The following is a 26,552-nucleotide window of genomic DNA, read 5'->3' on the forward strand; positions in this document are numbered from 1 at the left end:
CAACATGCTGATTGAAATTGTTTTGTTTAAAAATGCACTTACCTGATTGTTCTTGAACCAATAAAAGAACATACACAAATAAATGTAGCAACGATAATAAAACATTCAAATTATAATCCATTTTTTTAAAAGGAAGTTTTACTGTCATTAGGGACTACATTTTAGACATATTTGCGTGTTTTAAATCAATATTCACAGTCACGCAAATACGCTTTATTTAAATGTCAAAGGTTTAGCAAAACAGTCAAATAAAAGAATACGTCCGTCTTTTAAGTACACACTTATATGTACAAAAACAAAGGAGTTGATAGGATAATTCATGGAGAAAAAAGGAAAATATTCAAATCACTAGTTAATAAACATTGTACACTGTTTTAATTAATTGTGATTATTATTTAAAACTACATTCAGTAGAATCAGCTACATTGACTTTTATGTCATGGGCTTATTCCAAGTATCTGATAAAGAGAAAAAACATTCTCCTCCTTCTCGTTATCATCATCATCAACATTATTATAATCATCTATGTATAATATTAGTTTGGTGCATGGAACAATTTCGTGTTATTGTTATTTGCTAAATCATAAATCACGATGATTTCGGAGCGCCAAACAAAATTACAAGTTCATGAACAATAATGAAAGCATCCGTTCATATTTAACTTCAGACTGTCAAACAGTTCTAAAGAAAATATCATTAAGTAACGCTTCACATGCGTGTAGAAGCAGTTTACGTGTATTTTAAATATATCATCAAATGATGTCATTTTAATTTCAAATCGGCATGCAAGTTATATAGATTCGTCATCTAATCCGATAGTACTATAAAAAAGTATAACAAAAATATAAAACTCCAAGGCAAATTCAAAAAAGGAAATTCCATAAAAACTAACAAAATCAAACGCTATAAATCAACGGAACAAGTGAAAAACAACTGCCATATTAATGACTTGTTACATGCATTTTCAAAGGAAAATGGCCTTACTTCGCTCAATTGAACAAACATTGTAACTCATAAGCAACATACGAAGTCCGTTTTTTTTATTATGCTAAGCAGTCTTTGAAATGTAAAACAAACCTAATAGAATACGGCAACAAGGTACTGTTGCAAATACTAAATAACAGAACGTTGTGTTGAATATGAAAACCAAAAGCAGTTCCTTAAATTATATGTTCAATTAAAAAACAAAGCCATCAAACTAAACGTACGGTTGTGAAGAATACACCTACAATCACATCACCTGAAACATCCTGTTTATTTTTCCAACAAAGCTACCAAAACGTAACGTTGTGATGAATAAGCAACAAATCTCAGAACCTGCAAATACTGTTTTATATTGACCATGTTGACCGAGTGGAATCACGCATTGTAGGTAATGAAGTATTAACAAAGGATACTTACTCTTTCAACGCAACCAACTACCTTACTTCATTTGACGTTTTTTTTTCGATTTATACAGGTTTTATTTTTGTTGATTTGTTTTTTTTTAATTGATTTACGATATTTGAACATCACTGGTGTAAGACTTTGGTTAACAATCTATAACCTTTTTTTGAAAGAGTAAATACGTTGGCAATATGAAAATACACAAAATATTTAAATTACCCTATATGGATAGATGAGCTTTATGTTGTACAAGAAAGAACAAACTATTAAAAGAATATAATATTTCATTTTGAAAAATAATAAATGAAACTGACAAATATATAAACATAAAGAGATGTGGTGTGATTGCCAATGAGACAACTATCCACCAAAGTTCCTATGAAGTGTAAGCAATTATAGGCAACCGTACAGCCTTCAACAATGGGAAAACCCATACTTATAGTCGGCCATAAAAGGCTAAAGTCATTTGATTTGCGGAAAAAAACTACAATTTGTCTTTTATTGCGATATAATTTCATTTTTTTCAAAGTACATCTATCTCAAATCAGAATCGTTGATCAAAACCGAAACCTTAACAAATTAATAACTACTAGTAATTTAAAATTTTACATGTGGCTATGAAACATTTTAACACTTTTTATAAATCATATGTAATATATTTACGCCCTTGTAAATAGATCGAATTGTCCTGTTCTAATTTTATATCATTTGCTTTTGTCTTTTTTCAATTTTACTAGATACATGTTGGGTTTCCCTCTTCCTCATAAGAAGGAAATAAGAGGAAAACATTTATAAACCCATTCAACCTATAATTGTTTAACTTTTTTCACTATAAATATATAATAATAAAATATAAAAAACGCAAAAAAAGGAACGAAATTATTAATTAGAAATTGCTATATGTTTCGAATGCTTAATTCGTTAGTTTAAGTAAATCATAATGCGAGTTAGCTATTCCAAAAGTGTAATACCACCAAATCATATTACGTCACATCCGGTTTCATACGAAAAAGGGTCGTAAAATATTCCCTTGAATTTGACATTTGTAGAAACTATTAAGCCAACCGTGCAAAACTCTCATGGGTAGTCTAGGTCGTTTCAACCCCCTATCGTCATCCTAGATTTTATTGCAGGTAAAAAATTTCTGAGTCATAAACTTATATCTTGGGGGTTTCGAAGCACCATTCTTTTTTATTTGGTGTTTCTATAAAATATTTTTGAAACTTGATGTGACATGGTAACTAAAGCTTGTAAACAGGGGAAAAAAGGGTGAACATTTGATTGGTTTACTTCCAGTGATGGTTTTTATCTTATATGCAATGACATGTAATGTGACATTTTCACTGTAGTACGTATACTGGACAGGATAAAACTTTACTCATGCCAAGAAGTTCTTTATTTGAAAAAAATATAAATTCTCCACAATTTTTTGAAAAATGCCAATGGTGATCTTAGTCATAAAGAAGTCTTTGATTTACAATTTCATTCCATCTGTCATTTCGATTGTACGATTGGAGATTATTTTCATACAATTATTCAAAATTTATATGTTTTGTTTCTATAATGGAAAACAAAGATATTGTACACCTTTTGGTTGATATTAGAACAATCAATTGTTTAAATGTAACTAAATATAATGGCTAATTTGATTGATTGATTGTTAGTGTTTAAGGCTTTTTTGCGCACTTTTGGATATTTCGTTGCGGTCAAGTTTTTTATTGGTGGAGGAAACTGGAGTGCCCGGAGAAAACCACCCTACTTCGACAGGAAAACTGACAATCCTGGTCAATTGAAATTGGAGTCGAACGCACCTGCAGACACATGCTGGATTCCAACTCACAACTGCAGCGTTGATAGACTAACAATACAGTAGTTTACTTAGACCACTCTACCACCGAGGCCCCTTCGTTGCTAAGATAATATCTGATGTATTTATCACTATTAATTAAAATAATCTTCCTCTTATTTCCAAAAGCTGTATAATTCCACCCCATAGTTTTCCTACAGGAAATTCTTAAACATTTTTTTCATTATTATGAATTTTTATTGTTCAAGGACGATAACGTTTATGAAGGGTTAAAGGCCGAATTTGGTGTAGCTTTTCTCTGTCTACAATAGGTTCTTCAAAAACACAAAAATGGATATTCATCGTCCTTAAAGGGCAATAGCTCATAAAACAAGTCAACAGAGGAGTTCGGACGTCTGAATTATTTATAGATCTTGTCTTCATGATCAGTTTAAGATGTCTCTCTCCATATTATAGTTTTAAATATTATAGCAAAATACACATAGAAATGTACAATAAAGGCGAAAGATACTAAAAGGACATTCAAACTCATAAGTAAAAAATAAACTGACAACGTCATGCCAAAAAAAACCCCAAAAAAACAAGAGGCTCATGAGAGCCTGATATCGCTCACCTGGCTGTAATTTCAGTTTCAGGCATTTCACTTATTTGTAGATCTTACTTTGCTGAACAATTTTGTCATTTACACTTTCTTTCTTTCTATAATAATATTAAAGATAATACATAACCCAAAACTTTAAAATTTTCTAAAAATTACCTATTTCTGGCCAGTAACCGAACAATAAGTTGTCCTATTGGTCTGAAAATTACTTGACAGGTAGATCGAAACCTGTTTAACACTTTAATCTATGTCAGTTTTGCTCTTACTTCTTTAGTTTTTGAGATGAAAGCCAAAAACTTCATTTGACCCTATGTTCTATTTTTAGAAACTGCCGCCATGTTTTTAATTGGATCAAATCCCCGAATACAATCTATAAACTAGATACCCTAAGGAACATTCAATTAAAGTTTTAAGTATTTGGCAAAATAGTTTCAGAGAAGAAGATTTTTGAAAAAGTAATTGAACTTTCACAAAAAATGTACAAAAAAAAAATGTTAAGGGCAATAACTCCTCAAGGGGTCAAATAACTATTTTGATCAAGTTGACTTATTTGTAGATCTTACTTAGCTGAACATTTATTGCCATTTATACTTTCTCTCTATCTATTATAATATTAAAGAAAATAATCAAAAACAGTAAAATTTCATAAAAATAAACTATTTCCAACAGTGGGTTGTCGAACTCGTCTGAAAATCTCATAACAGATAGACCATGACCCATTTATCAATTTAACTCTCTTTCATGTTTGATCTAACTGCTGTGTTTTTTGAGATATAAGCCAAAAACTGCTTTTGTCCCCTATGTTCTATTTTTAGCCATGGCGGCCATGTTTGTTGTTGGATCAAAACTTTGGATAAGATTTATAGACTATATACCTTAAAGAGCATTCAGTTAAAGTTTAGAAGTATTTGGCCCAGTAGTTTCAGAGAAGAAGATTTTTGAAAAAGTAATAGACTTGCACAAAAAAATGTAAAAAAATAAACGTTTCAAGGGCAATAACTCCTTAAGGAGTCAATTGACTATCTTGATCATTTGACTTATTTGTAGATCTTACTTAGCTGAACATTTTTGCTATTTACACTTTCTCTCTATCTATTATAATATTAAAGATAATAACCAAAAACAGTAAAATTTCATAGCAGATAGATCTTGACTTATTCGTCACTTTAACTCCGTCACTTTTGCTCTAACTGCTATAGTTTTTGAGATACAAGTTTGTTTGTTAATGGATCAAAACTTCGGATAAAATTTATAAACTAGTTACCCTAAGGAACATTCAGTTAAAGTTTAGAAGTATTAGGCCCAGTAGTTTCAGAGGAGAAGATTTTTAAATGTTAGCAAACATGATGAACAAATTGTGTAAAATTGTCCTTAAAGGGCTATAACTCCTTAAGGGGTCAATTGACAATTTTAGTCATATAAACTTTGTGTAGATCTTACTTTGCTAACTTTTTTGCTGTTTACAGTTTATCTTTATCTTCAATAATATTTAAAATAACAAAAAACTGCAAAATTTCCTTAAAATTACCAATTTAGTGGCAGCAACCCAACAATGGGTTCGATTCGTCTGAACATTTCAGAGCTGATAGATCTTGACCTATTGAACATGTTTACTCCATGTTAGATTTGCTCCTAAATGCTTTTGTTTTTGAGATATAAACCAAAAACAGCATTTGACCCATATGTTCTATTTTTAGCCATGGCGGCCATGTTTGTTGATGGATCAAAACTTCGGATACCATTTATAAACTAAATACACTAAGGAACATTCAGTTAAAGTTTGAAGGTATTTGGCCCAATAGTTTCAGAGAAGAAGATTCTTGAAATAGTTTACGACGACGACGGACGACGATGACGACGACAGACGACGACGACGACAGACGACGGACGACGACGGACGCCAAGTGATTGCATAAGCTCACATGGGGCACTTCGTGCCCCGGTGAGCTAACAAGGATCAAAAGACAAACAACAGTACACAAAACACAACATAGAAATCTAAAGACTAAGCAACACAAACCCATTAAAAACCGGGAGTAATCTCAGGTGCTCCGGAATGATAAGCAGATTCTGCTCCACATGTACATGTGGCATCCGTCGTGTTGCTGATGTACATTCAAACCCGGTGATAAGTCTTCTTTGGTAGGTCACATTCGGGGAAAAGGAGTACGGGATTGTGGTTACGACGATTTGAACATATCCATCGTGTGAAACAGATATTCCATAACGGTCAACCAACTCTTGATGGCGTCCGTAAAATTTTCTAGGGGATGATTCCAACTTCACCGCCTATATATAACTCTTGACTTAATAGCTTCCTTGTGAGCAGCAACCATCTATCACGGAAATCATGATAGGAAACGCAAGCCCTGGAATATCGTATCAACCGGTAGATGTATACTCTATATAAATGCGCTGCTGGAAATCATCTCTTTTGTCGTAAAATTTTGTTTTTCAACCGACCCTCATTGTTAATTATGATGGAAGTCATTATATGAGACAGACTTAACTGTTGTATCCTTTCTGGCAAGTTCGATGGGAAAGGTATGTCCACATAGTCACCAAACTTTGAATTATTTAGTGAAAGGACATCATCTATATTGACATTAAAGAGCAATTCATTCTAAAAGGAATCGATTGACGATTTAATTCAGTACATTTGCGTAGATGTTGTCTCGCTGATCACTTTATCCGTTGTTAGTTTGCCTCTATCTATTAAACTTTTTCAAGATAATAGCTAAAAATGTTGACAAATTGGTAAAAGAAATCGTCATTTTATAACAGAAAAGCAGACTAAAGAACTCGGCCATTTCACTTATTATTTTTAGATTTTGTACCGTTGATATTTTTTCTGTTTCAGGTTTCTCTCTATATATTACAGTGTTTACGACTATAAAAAAAAATGGGTCAAAGTCGTCATTTCAGGGCAACAATTCATGTTCGCCGATCGATTTGACAAAAATCTCTTATTTGATTGATATCATACTTAAACTTATATCGGAATGACGGAAGAAGACGGTCATATAATCCGATATAAACATGAATATGAAAAGACAAACAAGCACTTGCAATCGTTTAATGTTTTTTTTTTTTACCTCTGTTAGATGTCATGTTGTAATGATTACAATATTCGTAAATCATCGTTTTACTTGTACGAGAAAGATCTTTTGGGCTGGATCAGTCAACGAAATGGTGATAATTCCTAGTGTCTTCCTTTGGTGAATTTTCGATGGTGACATTTTTTTCTTTTTAATGAACATGATGAATGAATGTACTAACAACATGCATAAAATATGTGCAACCCATCTTCACTTAATGTCAAACTAAGGATGCATGAATTCGGATTCGAATGGGGTTGAATTACTGAGTTCATTCAATAATACACCAGCTACTTTTTTCAACTTATTTTGACGAATTGAACATACAAAACTGACTGCTTATAACGAAACATTGTTTTTATATTCCAATTTTCTGAATGTGTGATACAGGATGTTTTTATGGCCATTTAAAGTTTCTCTTGACAATAGCAAAACACGCAAAGATTAAAAAACAAGTTTTCCTACAAAGTGCAAGAAAGAGTTGAGTTTTCTGCCTTGTGTCTTTACTATTCTAATGTTCAATGCACTTGTGTTGTAACGGTCGAAGGTTGGTTTATTCTAAATTCAAAAATAATGTTTATGTTGTAAAGTGTTATAAAACTAGGAATGAAAAATTGACGTGAACCGATTATTAATGAATTTAGCTATGTCTTAAAGTAAGACAAGATACATTTACTTATTTGGTGTTTTTGTTAATCCCACTGCTATACGTTTATTTATTCATTTTTAATTTCCCCTTTAGTATCTCGTCTCCTATTTTCTTTATCCAAATCCGAAATGTTAAAAACTCGTATCTGAAATTATAATATAAGCTTTACTTCGAATATAATCCGCTTTTGAGAAAATTGCTGTTTGCGTGTTTCTGTGTTTGTGTTTGTGTGGGTGATATATTTTATTTGCCAGAAGGTTACAGAATTACAATTTGGAGTCATATTTGAGGAGTTTTAAATAAGTTCAGAGATAGGATATTATGTAGTTAAAACACAGTATCAAAGTAAACTGTGTAAGACTGTGATACTGGGAATGCGAGTAAAGATTAAAATACTTTAAAAAAAAGAAACATAGCTAATTTGATCTTAAATCAAGGAAAACTGGTCCTGTACATGTGGCTGTAACCGTATTAACCTATTAAGAAGCGGGTTATGATGTATATTATTTTCATCTGTAAGTAGTATTCGTATACATACAATGTAAATGTTTCAGCTATCTTTAGAGGAAGATGACGTATTGTTGAATATATGAGTAGAACATTATCAATAATTTGTTATCCCCATTCTAACAGCTGGTTCGGTGTATATGTAATTATATTATAGTTCAATACGCTGAATACATTTGGATGTGAAGTGACTGATATACATTATAATGTTATCTAGTTATCATTTGGAAGAGTATATACTTTTGCTCCGGAAAGTTTGCAAGCTCTGCTGTAGTTTTAAGATGTAGCATTGTCCAGAATTATGACCGTCATTAATTGTTATTTCAGTTAGAATTCTTTGTTGCCATTATTCTTTTATATGGAATCAATGGAATACATTCTAGCTTTCTAGTAACCTTTGTACTGAATTTTCGATTAGAAAATGTCTGCATAGTATAGCAGTAGTTTATATTCTCACTCTGTAAAATGCTGTCGTATCATAATGACGAATAATTGATATTCCATATGCAGCTCGAGGTGGTATAGCTATTCTGCTAAATCATTGGATGTATTGATTTTGTTTTTTCGATTGGGTTTTCTAGATGAAAGGTAAATAATAAGAGGCAAGATATACCAAGGAGACATCAAGAAAAGAGCATCGGACCAACAAGAACAACAACAAAAAATATATAGTGTTATTCTTTTTATTTTTTTAAACCTTTTAATTTTTATTTTGTAACTTTATGTATTCAAAATAATTAAGACATATTTAGGAATTGGATATTGAATATCGAATATCGAATAACGAACCGGCTGCTAACTTCACATCCATCTTTATTATAATGTATGCGTTTAGTATAAGTTTAAAGTAAATGAAATCCGAAAAAAAACTATGAATGTAAAATTCATATGCAACTTATATATTACATGAGTTCAAGTGGTTGTTGAGATATCATATTCATCTTCAGTTTTTTTGTCCAATGAAATGATCATATGTGTCTTCTCTCCCTTCGTTATTTCTTTTGTGACTACCGGAATCGTAAACAGTATCCATGGCATGGTTATAAATATTATCCTTTAGTTCTATGTGACGATTATCTCCTGAATGATCGTAGGTTCCTTCATTAGATAAATCATATTGATCATCATCGGCAATTTTGTTCCCAGTATCCCTTACAGGTTTTGCAAACTCATAACCTATAGGAGTGTTATAAAATGTTGTTCTATTGATACCCGTGTCGTTTGGATCTAATACCACATTACTGTGTGATGTTCCGGTTTCGTCGTCTGAAATCTCATTGAAACTTGTTTCGGCTATAGGGTAAACGATAGCATATTCATCGTCATTTGACTTGTGATCGTCTGCAAATGTTTTATCCCGACGGACTGCATTTGTAGGTGCCTGGACTCTTTCTTTATTTACAAAACCATTGGCTGCACTTATGTTGGTGTATTTTTGTTGAACATTGTTGACCTGAGCATTAGGATGTATGCTGTCATAATCATGATCAAAATTATTTCTGCTTTGTTCATACATGCCATCATTCTGCAAATGGCTGGACTGATTAACTGTTTGTGGTAAAGCTATATCTTGACCTCCAATGTAGTCATTTCCTCCGAGATTGTTTCTTATTTTTTCTCTTGGATTGCTCTTGAATGTATGCCTTTAATATAAATTACGTATAGAATTATTTTTGTATTCTGGCTCAAATAATTTATGTATCAATATCAATATAAGTCATATCTGTTGTATAAGTTATCAACCTAAAAAAACATGTAAAAAAGTTTAATTCGCTTAAGGTATAATAGCTTTCCTTTTAAAGTGCAGTGTTTGCATTGCGATAAAATTCAGCAAATAGTCTTCCTGCAAGACAATTTTACAATAATATACTGCATTACATAGAATCAAATATTTAAAAAAAATGATTAATTATCAAATATCAAGAATATTATCTCGAGCAATTCAGAAAGAACATTTAACATCATAAAAGTATAATACGTTATATACACTTACCTTCTCACGAGAGCAACAATAAAAATTATAACACATGCCAGTAGTAAACCACCAATAACCAAGCCTACAACTAAACCTACAAAAATGTCGAAACAAAGTCATATCATATGCTATATTGTTGTTGTAGCTTTAAGAACACCGTGACGATATTTTTTTATTCACATGTTATGTTCTCTTACATTGTTAATTAGTTGTCCACGCACTCATTACCAACGACCAATGCCATCTAAAAAAATATGAAATTCCCATTTTGCATAACTGATAAGCCTGGCGGGTTTTGATTTTTTTTTTTTATTATTTCATATGTAGACATGGTAGATATGGTTTCTTTAAGATGAATAAAAGTAGTTTTCGGAAATCTTTTTCAAATATTTAAAATTCCATCTCAAAATGATTTCGACCAGTACATTTAGGAATCTTGTGTTTTGGTTAAACTAACATTATCAATACTTTAATTTAGTTTCTTATCAACAAAATATGATTTCTGAATGTTATGTAAATTTTTTCTCATATTCTTTGGCAATTTAACTCTTTCTTGACAGATCGTTTAAAAAAATTGAATCAACGTGTGGTTGCCGATGATTTCAGTTTATGATTGGTTAAGTAAAAAGGTCATAATCTTTATCCTTTACTACGCGGAAATAGTCCCACCTTCAGACATTGTTGTTCAATTTGTTTACTATTAAATATGAATATATATTTCATTAAAGACAATGCTATTGGTTAAATGAGACATTTCTTAATGTTTGCTTCCATTTTATCCAGAGATGCATACATAAAGTATTTGGGCATCAATTTCGTAAGTTTATGACGTAAAAATCAGGAATTTCACGAGACACTCGATGGGGATTTTGTTTGATCAAACATGAACATTTATTTGATAATCATTAGAAAAGCAGATTACCCGAAGATTATCGAATTTATCCAATTTTGATAGTTAGATTATCCAATATTAAAGTCCTTGCCGAAGCAAATTCAATAATTAAACAACATAGATTGGAAAAATCCGATAATCCATTGGCACCTATGTAAGAATTTGTATAAAAATACATTTGTACATACGATAGAAGATATGACTAGTTTAAATACTTTTGAAAGTCTTTGTTTCAAATGTTTGAGATTTACAACGATGAGGTTTTCCCCTACAACAATAGACTTAGAAACATTCATAATAACTAAAAGAGAACAAAACAAAGATTTTTTTATTTCTTTCCCCTACAACAACAGGCTTAGAAACATTCATAATAATCAATAATCCGCAAAAAAAACAAAAACCTTTTTATCCAAAGAAGATACGAACAGTGATCCAAAGACATAATTCCCACAGAATAAACCCAATTCTAGAACTTTGACAACATGGGCTCTAGGACATAAGAAGTGTAAAAGCGACCCATTTTTAGTACTCATTTAATATTTCCATTTTGATTCCCAGTGTATTTCCACATATTTGGCAGTCTTTTTCCGACAGTGAGAATTTTAAGACAGGAAAAAGGTTGTACGGGCCTTTGGTTTTACGTCCCATTGTCCTACGGGCGAAATAAAATAAACAAGAAAACAATCAAATTGCAGTTCAAAAGTCACGGAAACACAAGCGGAAAGTTTTAAGATTAAGCATAACCCTCCCTGAGCACCTGATATCACTTCAAATATTTTGTGGTTTTCCTTTTTATTCCCAATATTCTATGTAATAATTTGTGTAATTGTCTTTTCGTCGTCTTTTTTTTTTTGCTATGGTGTTGTCAGTTTTCCTGAGACTTATGGGTTTTGAATGTCCCTTTTGTATATTCCAGCTCCTTTTTATTTCAAATATTATAATGTTTACAAGGCAGACATAATAAACGAAAAACAATAATAACCTGTTGCTGATTCACTGGTGACACTGGTATCACTTACTGTAAATAAATGCATTTATATATCAATATATAGGCTATTAGAATATTGCTATCATTGTCCCGAACATTACATTTGAGTATTATAAGATCATATCTCTGCCTAAAAGGTGAAATGGCTGTAGAGATTAAGTTCCATGCAAGAATATTTGAAGTCTCAAAAAACCTCTCGCATTTGATGAAAATGGTGGAGCAGGAAAGAAGGCAACTGGTAATAGCACCAAAGATAATCCCGTTCATTGTTCATGTAAGTTTTTACGTTCAGTTAAATCATTATCCCAATGATTATTACTTTCCTTTTCAGTCTCATCAAACTGAATATTATTGTATTGAAGTACTGAAAGAAACATGTTAATAAACAATAGGTACAATTATTTTCCGAGTCTTTTCTTATTTCATTTACATTAAGCACATCAATATATATTTTTTTTCAAAGTAACGATTGTAATCGACTTCACTGTGATTGTTAAACTGAAAGCTATTGGTGAAGTATTAATCCAAGGAAGAACAATGCTTAATAGATATGTGTGATATGTGATATACACCGCAAAAGGCGATAAGTAATGTGCTGTGTCTATCAGTTGCATTATGGAAAAGATGAAAGAAATGAATGATATTTTTCAATTGTAACCTCATCAGGATAGGAGAAAAGTTATGCATTTTACAATAGATTCTACGGGAGATTTAAACTGCATTTTATAGAATTTAGTTTTCATCTGTTAAGGATTAATATGCAAAAGTATATATAAATTTCATACTTTCATATCTTAATAAGATATAAAACAATGTATTTGTATTTAACCCATGAATAAAATTTTGAAAAAGAGCGGCGAAAGATATCAAAAGGACATTCAAACTCATAAATCGAAACAAACTTAAAACCCCATGGCAAACAACTCGTCGCTCAGATACTTATAGTAAAGCTGTAAATGTGTAACTTACATTTGGTTTATGGAATGATTATAGGGTGTACATGACCGTCTTACCTTGACCTCAATTTCATGGTTCATTAAATATGTGAAGTTCAAGTGATATGTGTACTAAACCTTGATATTAACAATCTTTAACATATACTTTAATACTAAACAATAGAGAAGGCGATAAACCACATGTAAGTTATCTATCACAATAAGTAACTGAGAAATGGACTTAGTCAGGAAATCTTAACGCTTATAACTGATCCATGAAAACAGATCAAAACAAGTTGAACCAAATCTGAGGGATGTAATAGCATATGAGAAATAGGCACAATCACAAAACCGTAACGTTTATCAATTAATCATGAAAATGAGGTCAAGGTCAGGTACAATTTTATTATACTCCGAGACAGCCGTAAACATGTAACAATATTCCATTTACTGAAAATAAACTGACCTATTGGTATCTTCCGGCTCTTTTTGTTGGTAGTAGAAACGGACATTTTCACAAAACTTTAGCATTACCAATGAACCATGCATATGAGGTCTGGGTCAGATGACCAATACCAGACGGACATGTACATCTTAAAATTGTTTAAAACACCACATATATAGTTAATCGTTTGGCAAAACCTTCGGAGTTTTGGGTTCTTAATCCTCTTTTATCATTTCATGGATTAAACATAATTGATCTTTTGCGTATGGTTTTGAGAAACTGACTTAAGCGAAAACGAAAAAAGAAACCAAAAGCAAAGCGTTGACCCAAGACCATGAAATCGAGATCAAGGTCATAAAGACCCTTCACGACTGAACAACTATTATTTCATACACCATATAGTTGATCGTTTGCTCATAGTATCTGTACCAAAACCTAACCATGAAATATTACTTTGGTCTCTTATTCTTAAATGATGCCCAGGTCAGGTGAACCATGTCTGACGAACATGTATTCCTTGTAATTATTCTATATACCAAATAAAGTTGTCCTATAACAACTCGTGATAACTAATAAACATTACATGATAAAATAAAACTATTCGGTTTTTCTTATCAATCGCTGAACCATGAAATTGAACGCCCGTATGAAGGACACAAGCCACACGAACGGAACAGAAGTATAAAAGTATTTTGGTTTTAACCTTCTAAGATATGTAGCCGTTAGCACTGATGCCGCGGATTTGTAACCCTTTTTCTCGCTTTCTGTGACATACGAGATAAAAAGGTTGTTGTTATGATTAATATTCAATCTTAAACAGAAATCTCTTAACATAAAAATATTCAGTCTTGTTTTGATGTTGATTTATTTATGAAAAATGTGCCCTGTGTTAATTAGTCGGTTATTGTACAACATTACGCTTGTGGCCAGTTTTTATTTATATTTAGTCTGTCTATAGGCATATAATCGCTATAATAGAGAATACGTCAAAAAATCCTATACATCTTATTATTTTATTTTATTCTCCGTATATATATTAACATAAGTGTTATTTTCTCTGTAAGAGAATTACCTTCACATTTGTACTGGACCGAAAGCCAGTTTGATTGAAAACATCTTTGGTCTTCCATAATAAGTTTCGAAAGATTGAATGTGCAAATGTCTGAATTGTTGATTTCTTTACATAACGTTGTAATTGATGTTTGGACATCTTGGTATACGGTTGAACAGCGGTCAACCTCTCGATCAAATACTAAAGATGTTTCGTTAAGCTGCAGATAATATTTTGAACATTCATGAAGCGATATAGATTCATCAATATTATGGCATGTCTGTGAAGTTTTGATCAAACCTACAAATATTTAACCTTCCAATTAAAAAGTTTAACTTACATACTATATATATATACACACATATACAATTGAGAATGGAAATTGGGAATTTGTCAAAGAGACAACAACCCGACCAAAGAGCACACAACAGCCGATGGCCACCAATGGGTCTTCAACGCAGCGAGAAAATCCCGCACCCGGAGGTGGTCCTCAGCTGGCCCCTTAAATAAATTGTGTACTAGTTCAGTGAAAATGGACGTCACCCTAAACTCCAAAACATATAAATGAACTAAAATTTAAAAACATACAAGAATAACAAAGGCCAGAGCCCTCCTGACTTGGGACAGGTGCAAAAAATGCGGCGGGGTTAAACATGTTTTGTGAGATCTCAACCCTTCCCCTATACCTCTAGCCAATGTAGAATAAAGAAACACATAGCAATACGCACAGTAAAACTCAGTTATATATCTAAATAATAATAATAATAATAATAATTATAAAAATAATAATAATAATAATAATAATAATTATTATAATAATAATAATAATAATAATAATAATAATTATTATAATAATAATAATAATAATAATAATAATAATAATAATAATAACAATAACACGCATATGTATATGATTATAACAATTACAATGATAATATAGGGCTAAAATATGTAAATAGATATAAGAAGATGGGGTATGGGTGCCAATGAGACAACTCTCTATCGAAGTCACAATTTGTAAAAGTAAACCATTATAGGTCAAAGTACGGCCTTCAACACGAAGCCTTGGCTCACACCGAACCGCAAGCTATAAAGGGCCCCAAAAATGACTAATGTAAAACCATTCAAACAGGAAAACCAACGGTCTAATCTATATATAAAAAAAGACAACAATAGTTGCCCATGTTAAAATCTAATAAGTCCATTAAATTAAATAATCTTTATTAACTTTTAATTTTTCTGCAGCTGTTTCCTTTATGCTGTATTTTATAAAAAAAATCAAAAAACATAAAAATAAAAAAAAAAAAAAAAACAAACTATGAAGCTGTTACTTTACATGTAATTGAAATATATAGTACTTTGGTTTTGTATTAAAACCAGAGTTATTCCACACTTCGTACTTTATTTGGTCATTTTAACTTTTTTTTATTCGAGTCACTGATGAGTCTTTTGTAGACGAAACGCGCGTCTGGCGTACACAATGTTAAACCTAGAACATTTATCTATGATGAATATATTTGCCACATTATCAAAAGGAAATTTTCGGCTAAACTTTTTAGTAAGATATTAAACACATAGAAGTGTGTTATCAATGCACCTGTAAGTACAGTACACATTTCATACTGGATCATTTGTTCCGTTTTATAAAACCCAATGCCAGTCATTAATGGCTAAACCTGACCAGAAAATGTAACATATGGCGTTTAAGAAGCAGACGGTGTTGTAAATTATTTGGGTAAATAAATGTATATAATTTTTGCAGTGATACAGTTGTATTGCAAATAATAGAATAATATGCATGCATACATGCTGTAGTAGGTATAAGTATAGAGTATCACATTTCGGTAGTTTTCTATTCACCATACTGAATAAAAGCTGCCGTCCATTGCTATGTCTGGCCCCGGGCAAATAGGCGATACCAAATTAAAAAGTAGCATGTCGAGACATCCAATCAACCCTTTAAAATCTGTCAAGCCCGAGGAAAACATGTTCAAATAATATCACTTAAATGAAAAAAGTTATCTTTCTGAATATTTCATCTAGAGATTCGAAATTATTTTTTTAAAAATTAAATCTCTATATAATTCCCATATTATAAAGTATCTTACAGAGCCTTAAAAATACTTTATGGGTTCTTGTTTTTGAATTCAGGGTGTCACATGGTCCAAGCTAACCCACCAGAGTTAGAAGCACATGCCTTTTAAAACTATTCTAGCATAATAAAAAGAAATATTCAAGAGTTTTCGTCTAGAAATCAAATTCTTAAGAATTTCATAACGTGTAAAGATATCCTTAGGAACTTTGACCTTGTCTTTTGACCTACCAACCTATAAATTTATAAGCTTCTTCTCTTTCTAGTTTCAACCATTTGGTTATGTTTTATTAAATTCCATCAAGGTACCTAAACACATTACTCGGAAACAATAAATTGCAATTAATGTGTATTTATTGCCATATGACATGAATTTGGTTATTTCATTTTTTGTCCCTTCGAGGAAACGCAAGTTACCATTCGCTAACAATTTTTAAAACAATTATATGTATTAGCAATAGTCACCTAAAAATTTGACCTATTGACCTAAAGACCAATAAGTTTTCCCTCTTCCCATATTTGTCTACTGTAAAAGTTGCATTGCAACTAGCTAGCCTTAGGAACACCCTTTGTTTCGACCATTAAGAAAAACAGATGGAGTGACGGACAAACGTACAAAAGATCGACTATAAGCTACCACAGTTGTTTTCCGGAACCGGAGCTTAATAAAGATTTAACATCAACAGTTCCATAATGATTCAGCATAAACTATGATATCCGGTAAGATTTTTATCAACCCGATAATAATGGCGTCGGTACACCTTTCGAAAAGAAATAAAACAGCAAAAACATGTTATTCTGATGTTTTCAAATATTTATTTTTTTCACATTTGAGGAAAGAAGGACATTCTTACATTGATCACTAACTAAATTTCTTGTGACATTTGGTCGAATACATATTAGTTTTTTGAAAGGAAAAAAAAATCTTCATGAGAAAATGCAACGGAAGGGTCATGGCTAGGAGAGACGCACGGACGGACATAAGAAATGGTGGGTATACGGATGAAAAAAGGGTAATCACAATACCCCCCCCCCCCCGAAAGAGTAGGGGTAAAATAAAAACAATAACAGCATGCAATATCAAAGAAGCTCTGTAAAACTAGTATTCTTTGGGTAAACGGAATCGGGGAGACTACAGTACATATAGAATGTACAATATATTTAACATGTTTAATGATTGTCTTCGACATGATTCCTTTCTTACCTGAACATGAACGCTGAAGTAGTGAAATGTCATCTAAAGCTATATCACTCTTAGAATCATCTCCACGAGTCCCTTCGAATATAATCCTGAATGATCCTGATTTAGAAATGGTAAAATAAGCAAATTTCCAGGCGTTTCCTTGATTTCCATATCGGGACCACTGTCTTCTAATGATGTTTCCTGATTCAATGAAAACATTTAATGTCCCAATGTCTTTTCCGTACATATGATACCAGAAAGTAAAACAGGTATCACCATCAGTACTGATAGTTTTACTGGTTAACTCCGACATCATTCCCTCTTCTACATGTGATCCTTCAAGGTAAATATAATGTCCATTTGCTGTTGGAATAAAAATAGAACATAGGAATAATTTATATATAGAAAAATTATTTATTTCATCAAACATTACTTTAACTGTTTTGGAGAAATCTTTCGGAATTTTTGTCTTCAATGCTCATCAACTCGTATAAACAAATGTATTATGATATGTTACTGGTAGAAGATTCGACTATTGGTTTATTGGAATTTGCACTTATGAATCTAAGAAAATCATTTCGAATTAAGAAATATATCTTCTTCAACTTAGCTTTGATTGCTTGTCCGGGATATGCTATACGATTTCGTCCGTATCGGATATGTCAGTTCTTCAATGATTGCATCATGTTTATCATTTTTGAATATTGAGGCCTCGAGCACCTAATTTGAACGAATTTTATAGAATTTATTTGAGTTCAGCCATTAACATCAAGTTCCTTAACACAACCATAATCATGGTTCTATAATTGCATGACAATTTGAGTAATTTAACAGCAGGTAGTTTGTTTTATATAGCAGACCCCCCTTTTCAATCTCTGCCACTGTAATTAAGTAACATACAATTTAATTAGTTAAAAATAGCACTATAATTACAATGTAAGTCTATACAACCTAACATTACCAGTACCGATTAAAAAATCCTTGCAAATGGTTTAATCAAACTATAGTACTTATGTTGAAATAGTACCATAAAAATATATAAAACATTGGAGGCCGTATATGACATTTTCTCACAGCCATTTCAGACATGATACAGATTCATCATGATCTTTTGCGATGCCAGGACTAAAAGTCTTAAACAACTAAAATATAATTTAAACCTGCATCAGACGTTTTTAAAGGCGAGCTGATTTAAATGAAACTCTCTGTTATGTAAGAAAATGCCTATGCCAATTGTTTTCAATTCGTTTGATATGTTTGAGCTTTTCTTTTGCCATTATTTGATATGGGACTTTCCGTTTCGAATTTTCCTTGGAATTCGGTATTTTTGTTATTTTACTTTTTTGTTAACCAGTTTGCTGTACAAATATTACAAACTTTAATTTTGGTATGGGTATGTTATATTCCGTTTGAAATTATTGCAGGGGTAATCAACTTCACGACAACTCACAGGAAAACAAACCAAAAGCTTGTTATTTTACAGTTAAAGAATATTACAATGTAATCTAAAAATACGAATTTGATGCTTTGTTTGGGGTTTTATAGTGTTGTGAAAGCGTTGGAGGCCGTATATGACATTTTGATAATTTAGTCTTAGATGCATGATTTTTTTATTAGTTGTTAGTGGCTTTGAACTAGCTGTCAGTAACTGCAAGTACTCTTAGATCTGTACTTAGTGTCTTTTGTTGTTTTGATGTACAAGTACCCGGCCACGTCCACTTGTATTTGTAGTATTTGTATTTTTATCCATCTGATGAGTTAAGCCTCTTTCAAATGATTTTTATAGTTCGTTCTTATGTTGTACTGTTACACCACTGTCCCAGTTTAGGGGGAGGGTTGGGATCCCGCTAACATGTTTAACCCCGCCACATTCTGTATGTATGTGCCTGTCCCAAGTCAGGAGCCTGTAGTTCAGTGGTTGTCGTTTGTTTATGTGTTACATATTTGTTTTTCGTTCATTTTTTGTACATAAATTAGGCCGTTAGTTTTCTCGTTTGAATTGTTTTACATTGTCATTTCGGGGCTTTTTACAGCTGACTGTGCGGTATGGGCTTTGCTCATTGTTGGAGGCCGTACGGTGACCTATAGTTGTTAATTCCTGTGTCATTTGGTCTCTTGTGGAGAGTTGTATCATTGGCAATCATACCACATCTTCTTTTTTATATTGATCGTGCACAAATTTGTTAGATAATGCGCTTGTGTGCTTCATAAAAAAAAGCTTTGATAAACGCTTTTAAAACTCAATAAAATTACAAAAAGACGATTGCTATAATTCAATAAACAACTAAAAACAAAGTGATAAAAAATATTTTAAAAATATGTCAGTTCAGAATCACTGACAAATTAACTAATGTCACATCTGTCCTAGCAGTCCATCAGCAACGGTATTGAATCAGTTAAATTATAACTAACGGGCTTCGTGTTGCTCAGTCTTTGTTTTTTTTCAATACTTATTGTTTTGTCGTGTGGTCGTTTTACGCTTTCTATCACGGCGTTGTCAGTTTGTTATTGACTTATGAGTATCATTCCGCCTCCTCTTTAAAATGGTTTTTAAAATTTAACACATTGAATTGATTTCATTAGATATTGTTAAATCAAGATTTACAACAACAAAATTTGAATCTTATATGTATTTTCATTTCCTTAATCTTCATCCTGTTAAAGGTTGTCTTCCGATTCGTGATTGGTTGTTGTGTCATCTCTAGATTGTAACAGAACTAACACGGAAATGTTTTACTCTTTTCGAAAATGTGAGTTCAACACCGTTTTGCTGTAGTACGTGTTGTTTAAAAGCTTTTGTCTAAGTGTGTTTTGTGTGTTCTGTGTTTTTGTATCTTCGTGTTTTTTTCTTGTCTATTGTTCTTCGACATATGGTTTTGATTGTTGCAATTGCATTTTCGTGCTCTGTATACATATAAAATTGAGAATGGAAACGGGGAATGTGTCAAAGAGACAACAACCCGACCAAAGAGCATTAAACAGCCCAAGGCCACCTATGTAGTTGTAAAACGTCCATAATCATATAAATCGATTTAAACTATGTATTATGTATAAATCAATTTGTGGATATCCGTTAATATCTAATCTAATATTTTAATGCTTGAGGATCATCTATGTATAGTACTGATTATATAAAATGCATGTGGTATCTTCTATACGATAATGTTAGCGCCTACCTGACCCAGTAGTGTGATCGTTATATGGACCTGTGGCGAATGAAATGGTTGGTCCTGATTCAATTTTCCAAATATATGCCGAATCAGGATCAGTTGACCATAAACCATTTCCTGTTTCAAAGTCACAGTCCACAATGAAAGCTAAAATTTGATAAATAAGTTTTTTTGTTAGAAAACGGTTATAAAGAATATTTAAAAAAAACTACTTGAAGTATCTAGGTTTTGCAAAATCATACATTAATACACTATTATTCTAAGCCAAATTATTGCAACTTAACAGCACGTTCCACTGGACAGTCAATCATCTATAGAAATCGTACCAGTTGTAAATCATTGCATTGTCTTAATTATATAAACGAGTTTTTGGACAGGGAAGACATGCGACATATTCTACTTTTTTTATTATTGGGGATTGAAGTATGAATCAATGTATTTAACGTTTACGATAGAATTATCAGATCTTGTGTAGCTGTTGACAAGTTTCCAAGTTTGATTGACTTTTGTAGATTGTTCTAATTAATATGAAAAAAAAAAACGTATACCCGTTCTGAAACTGACGTTCGAAAAATACCTGTACGAAATTGGTTTATATGGTCAAAACTTTTATTTTGTCAAGTTGAATTTGGTTTGGAATTCGGTATTTTTCTGAAATACCTTCTGTAGCCATGGAGAAACCAGAGTAAGTTTATTTCTCAAAGTTGATAATAGAAATATACACGTTAATTCTTTTTTAAAAGCGTTTTTTGCAAATTCAATTGGTTGGCTAAATTTGGATGATTTCGGGGAAAATGCAGTTTGAGTGTATCAACAACTTAACCAGTACCTTTTTAAAGGCAAGAACAAAAAATATATATATTGAAGTTTTGTGTTAGGTTTGGATTTTTATGTCGATTGATTCATATCTTAGAAACCAATAAGAGCTCTGATGAAAAAGAACAGTATTTTTTTTTCAAAGATTAGGAAGTCACTAAGGCCTTAGCAGACACTAAAGTTTATAATGTGTGATATCAAAAATGCATGGATACGATTCTTCCTAAATTCCAAGATTGTATGACTTTTCTTTTTTTGCTGTTTTGCTGTCATGACAAAACTTCTAGAAAAACAATAAATAATCAAAGGAAACAATATATGGACCACACATGCTTATACCAACAAAAACCGTCAATTTATCTCTTATATAAAAATGAACTGCTAAAAATCTGGTTGTCTTTGTACGGAAGCCATAAAGTACGTAAGCCATACAAATAAAATTAATCCGCGATCTCGGATTCCCTATCCGTGATCTCAGATTAATAATCCGTTTTCTCGGATTCCTAATCCTTTATTTTGTACTAATAATCCGTGATCTCGGATTGATAATCCGTTATCTCTGATCGACAATACGTTATCTCTGATTTCCTATCCGTGATATCGGATTCCCTATCAGTGATCTCAGATTAACAACCGTTATCTCGGATTAATAATCCGTTATATCGTATTATTAATCCGTTATATCGGATTAATTATCTTGGATTAACTATCCGTGATCTCCGATTCCCAATCCGTGATTTCAGATTAACAATCCGTTATCTCTTGATTAATTATCCGTTATCTCGGATTGATAATCCGTTATCTCATATTGATTATCCGTTATCTCGGATTGATTATCCGTTATTGCGGATTAATAATCCGTTATCTCAGATTCCCAATACGTGATCTCGGATTGAGAATCCATTATCAATATAGGAGTTAAACTATATTTTGGCTAATATCTCTAAACCTATAGCAATTAGAGAAAAAATAATAAGTTTTATCTGAAATTTTGGAAAAATCTGTCCACCTGTTTTGGAGTTATCGCCCTTGAAATGTTAATTTTTTTTTCTCGCCTGCGACGAAGTTGCAGTATGCGAGACACAGAGATTAAAATCCGACAGCGGCGGCGTAAACTATTTGTATTACGCTTTATATTTCAGAGGGTATAGAAGACCTGGATGCTTCATACCTAGTATGCAGATGCCTTATGTTACGGAAGTTTCCGTTTGTCTTATGTCTGTTGTCTTCATTTTTTGATAGTTCAGCGACTGCTTGAAAAAAAAGTTTTAGTTTTTTTGTCATGTAAATTTCCCAGTTACTATAAGTAATATGATAAGTATATTTAGTATATGGTTCCTTGCAAGGTGTACATGTCCGTCAGGCAGTATTCATCTGACCTTGACCTCATTTCATGGATGAGTGATTAAGGTTAAAGTTACATGATAATGTCCATTTCTCAGATACTGTAAGCAGTAGGTCAATTATATTTGGTGTATGGACTGATTGTAAGGTGTACATGTTTGTCTGGCAGTGTTCATCTGATCTTGACCTCATTTTCGTGGTTCATTGGTCAATGTTAAGTTTTTATAGTTATGTCTTTTTTTGTATACTTTAAGCTATAGGTCAACTATATTTGGCGTATGGAATGAACAGATACTGTAAGCAGTAGGTCAATTATATTTGGTGTATGGACTGATTGTAAGGTGAACATGTCTGTCTGGCTATGTTTATCTGAGCATTTTCATGGATTTTTTTTTTTTTGCATTTCCCAACCATTGTTTATAAAAGTATAGGAGCTAGGTTTAAAGTGTAAAGGCAAAAATTATCAGCATGACAAGGTGTATCCATCCTGAAAATTAAAAAAAAATCTAATAAATTGTTTTGGAGTTATTGCCCCTGAGATATTGATTTTTCCATATTTTTGTCTCATCTGCGACGAAAGTCGCGAAAAGCGACACATAGGTGTTGCTTTTCCGGCGTTGGAGGCATCAACAATTGTTAAGTTTTTTGCTTATTATTATTATCAATCCAAGATCACGGATTGCGAATTCGAAATAACATATTGGGAATTTGAGATAACGGATTGTCAATCCGAGATAACGGATTGGGAATCCGAGATAACAGTTTATTACTTCGAGAAAACGGATTCGGAATCCGAGATATTAATCCGTTGATAACGAATTGTTAATCCGATATCACGGATTTGGAATCCGAGATCACGGATTAATTTTATTTTGTGTGTGTCCCTTTATGGTTTCCGTAACTTTGCAACAAGAATTTTGAACTGCTACAGAATTTTCAATATCTCTACTGACTATTTTTCGACGTTAACCTTACTTACATGAACAAGAACGCCTACGTAGTAAAGTGTCATCTAATGCTATATCACTCATAAAATTGTCCCCACGAATCCCTTCAAATATAATCTTAAACGGTTCAGTTTCAGAAATATCAAAATTGGCAAAATTCCAGGCGTTTCCTTGATTTCCGTATCGGGACCACTGTCTTTTAGTTATGTTTCCTGATTCAGTGTAAACATTTAATGTCCCAATGTCTTTTCCGTACATATGATACCAGAAAGTAAAACAGGTATCACCATAAGTACTGATAGTTTTACTGGTTAACTCAGATTTCATTCCCTCTTCTACATCTGATCCTTCGAGGTAAATATAATGTCCATCAGCTGTTGGAACGCAAAAATATAATGAAACTATTTATTTAATCGACTATTACCACACCCTTTGTCAAGTTGATTTGATTCAAAAGTTTCACAGAACTAATACCAACTACCAACTACTTATACAATGACATATGGGTAGATGTTTACCAAGGAATCGGTAAAAGATAAACAACATTGAATGCCACGTGTGGAGCAGGATTAATTTACTGATCCGGAGCTCTTGAGACCACCCCTGGTTTTTAATGGAGTTAGTGGTCAGTCTTTAGTTTTCTATGTTGTGTTTGTGAACTGTTGTTTGTCTTTTGATCGTTTTTCGTTTTTTGCCATTGCATTGTCAGTTTGTTTTCGACTAAGGAGTTTGAATATCCCTTTGGTATCTTTTGCCTCACTATTATAAAGCTATGAAATGCTCTCATCTCACATCCTAATATCAGAGACTGTATTTAAGAGGTTTTATACAGATAGCAACTTTAGACAAGATGCAGAAACACATGATGATATATTATGATCCAAGTAAAGTGCAGAGTTACAATGAGAGAAATATATAAAATCTTCTAGTTTTCTATCAAAATATTAATATCGATTCTTATAAAATAAAATGTTATAAGTTGATAACTATATATTGTATAATTTACACACTGATACACAAATCTGATAGGGCAAAAGGTTTTGATTTAACAATTTTACATTTTACATGTATTTGCCTTCAATGTATTACAACCAAAAACAACGATATGGATATATAATATCCCTGTTTATATAAATGCATGGATACATGTAATCGTAATTCCGTTGTAAAGTTTTATATTTGTGATAACATAACTCAAATTTGCGACATCACTGCAAACACGTGCTTATCGAACCAAGTGAAAAATATACATTTATTGATTCAAATGAAAAACGATAATTAAAAACTTAACAATAAGAAAAGAAAAAAGATCTCGTGTGTTTTAAAGTTTGATAAGAAGATTACTATCAATGTATGCTTGATAATAATGTAAGCGCTTACATAATTCAGTAGTGTGATCATTATCTGGACCAGTGCCATCTGATGGGGTTGATCCAGCTAAAATTTCCCAAATATATGGCGGAACAGGATCCGTTAACCAGTAACATTGTCCTCCTTCAAAGTTACAGTCTAAACTAAAAGCTAAAAATGTCATTGTTAAACTTATTCGTCATTGACAGATCAAATACTAGTATGACATTTCACTATATGAGTAAGCTTAACTTTGCCAAATCAAAAATTCATAGACGTAATTTATATCAAAATATAAATCCTATCATTGCCAAATTACCTTCAAATTTACGGCTCATAGCTCTGGATCACAGTAAATGAGCTAAAGAAACCATCCACTGGTATATCATGGACTTCAATGAGTAGTCCAGTGTGGAATATATGCGCAATTGTGGTGTTCCGATACATTTTGTGTAGAGGACTGAAGTTTAGTCTTATATCAAAGTATTCAAAGATGAATATTGAAGAAGCAGAACAACAGTTTAATTTCTTTTTTAATTTTAATTTAATGGTGAGTTTGCAAGTTTTCTTGATTCAGTCGTTTGTTTTACATTTTTTACCCACAGTTTGAAAAAAGATGTTCGAGATCGCATGAAAACCTAAGATATCTTTTCACCTGGACATTAATATATGATCTGTACACATTACAACCATTACGCCGATGCCACCGCTGGTGAAGGTTTTCTACGGAGGGAGTTACCAGTCCAGTAGTCATCACTTCAATGTTGACACGAATTATCTGTGATATGGTCATAATTATAGATCAACTGTTTACAAAACAGTGAAATTGTCGAAAAACTAAGGATTTTCTGCCACAGGAAAAGATTATCTTGGCTGTATGTGGCAAAACCTTTGGAAGTTTGGGTCCTGAATGCTCTTCAACTTCTCACTTTATATGGTCTTTGTATGTGCCTGTCCCAAGTCAGGAGCCTGTAATTCAGTGGTTGTCGTTTGTTGATGTGTTACATATTTGTTTTTCGTTCATTTTTTTTTGTACATAAATTAGACCGTTAGTTTTCTCGTTTGAATTGTTTTACATTTGTTATTTCGGGGCCTTTTATAGCTGACTATGCGGTATGGGCTTTGCTCATTTTTGAAGGCCGTACGGTGACCTATAGTTGTTAATTTCTGTGTCATTTGGTCTCTTTGGCAATCATACCACATTTTTTTTTTTTTTTTATATCTATCTAACTTTTTTGGTTCGATCGTAACTGATGAGTCTTTTGTAAACGAAAAGCGTGTCTGGTATGTACAATTTTCTCCTGGTATCTATGATG

At 32.2% G+C, this 26,552-nt stretch overlaps 1 protein-coding gene across 1 annotated transcript in view; it reads right to left on the bottom strand.

Annotated features, from left to right (window-relative positions):
* Positions 1 to 8,865: 8,865 nt before the first annotated feature.
* Positions 8,866 to 26,552, bottom strand: part of LOC127707507 (MAM and LDL-receptor class A domain-containing protein 1-like) — a 30,394-nt gene continuing 12,707 nt past the window's right edge. The window contains exons 4-11 of the mRNA XM_052212085.1: positions 25,267 to 25,407; positions 23,919 to 24,260; positions 20,786 to 20,926; positions 17,631 to 17,972; positions 14,356 to 14,634; positions 11,898 to 11,933; positions 10,042 to 10,117; positions 8,866 to 9,691 (exon numbers count right to left, since the gene is read on the bottom strand). Of these exons, the coding sequence (XP_052068045.1) occupies positions 8,992 to 9,691; positions 10,042 to 10,117; positions 11,898 to 11,933; positions 14,356 to 14,634; positions 17,631 to 17,972; positions 20,786 to 20,926; positions 23,919 to 24,260; positions 25,267 to 25,407 (2,057 nt within the window). The 3' untranslated portion in view covers positions 8,866 to 8,991. The remainder of the gene's footprint in view (positions 9,692 to 10,041; positions 10,118 to 11,897; positions 11,934 to 14,355; positions 14,635 to 17,630; positions 17,973 to 20,785; positions 20,927 to 23,918; positions 24,261 to 25,266; positions 25,408 to 26,552) is intronic.

The sequence above is a fragment of the Mytilus californianus genome, unplaced genomic scaffold, assembly GCF_021869535.1.
Source record: "Mytilus californianus isolate M0D057914Y unplaced genomic scaffold, xbMytCali1.0.p SCAF_7, whole genome shotgun sequence".
In the NCBI taxonomy this organism is placed as follows: domain Eukaryota; kingdom Metazoa; phylum Mollusca; class Bivalvia; order Mytilida; family Mytilidae; genus Mytilus; species Mytilus californianus.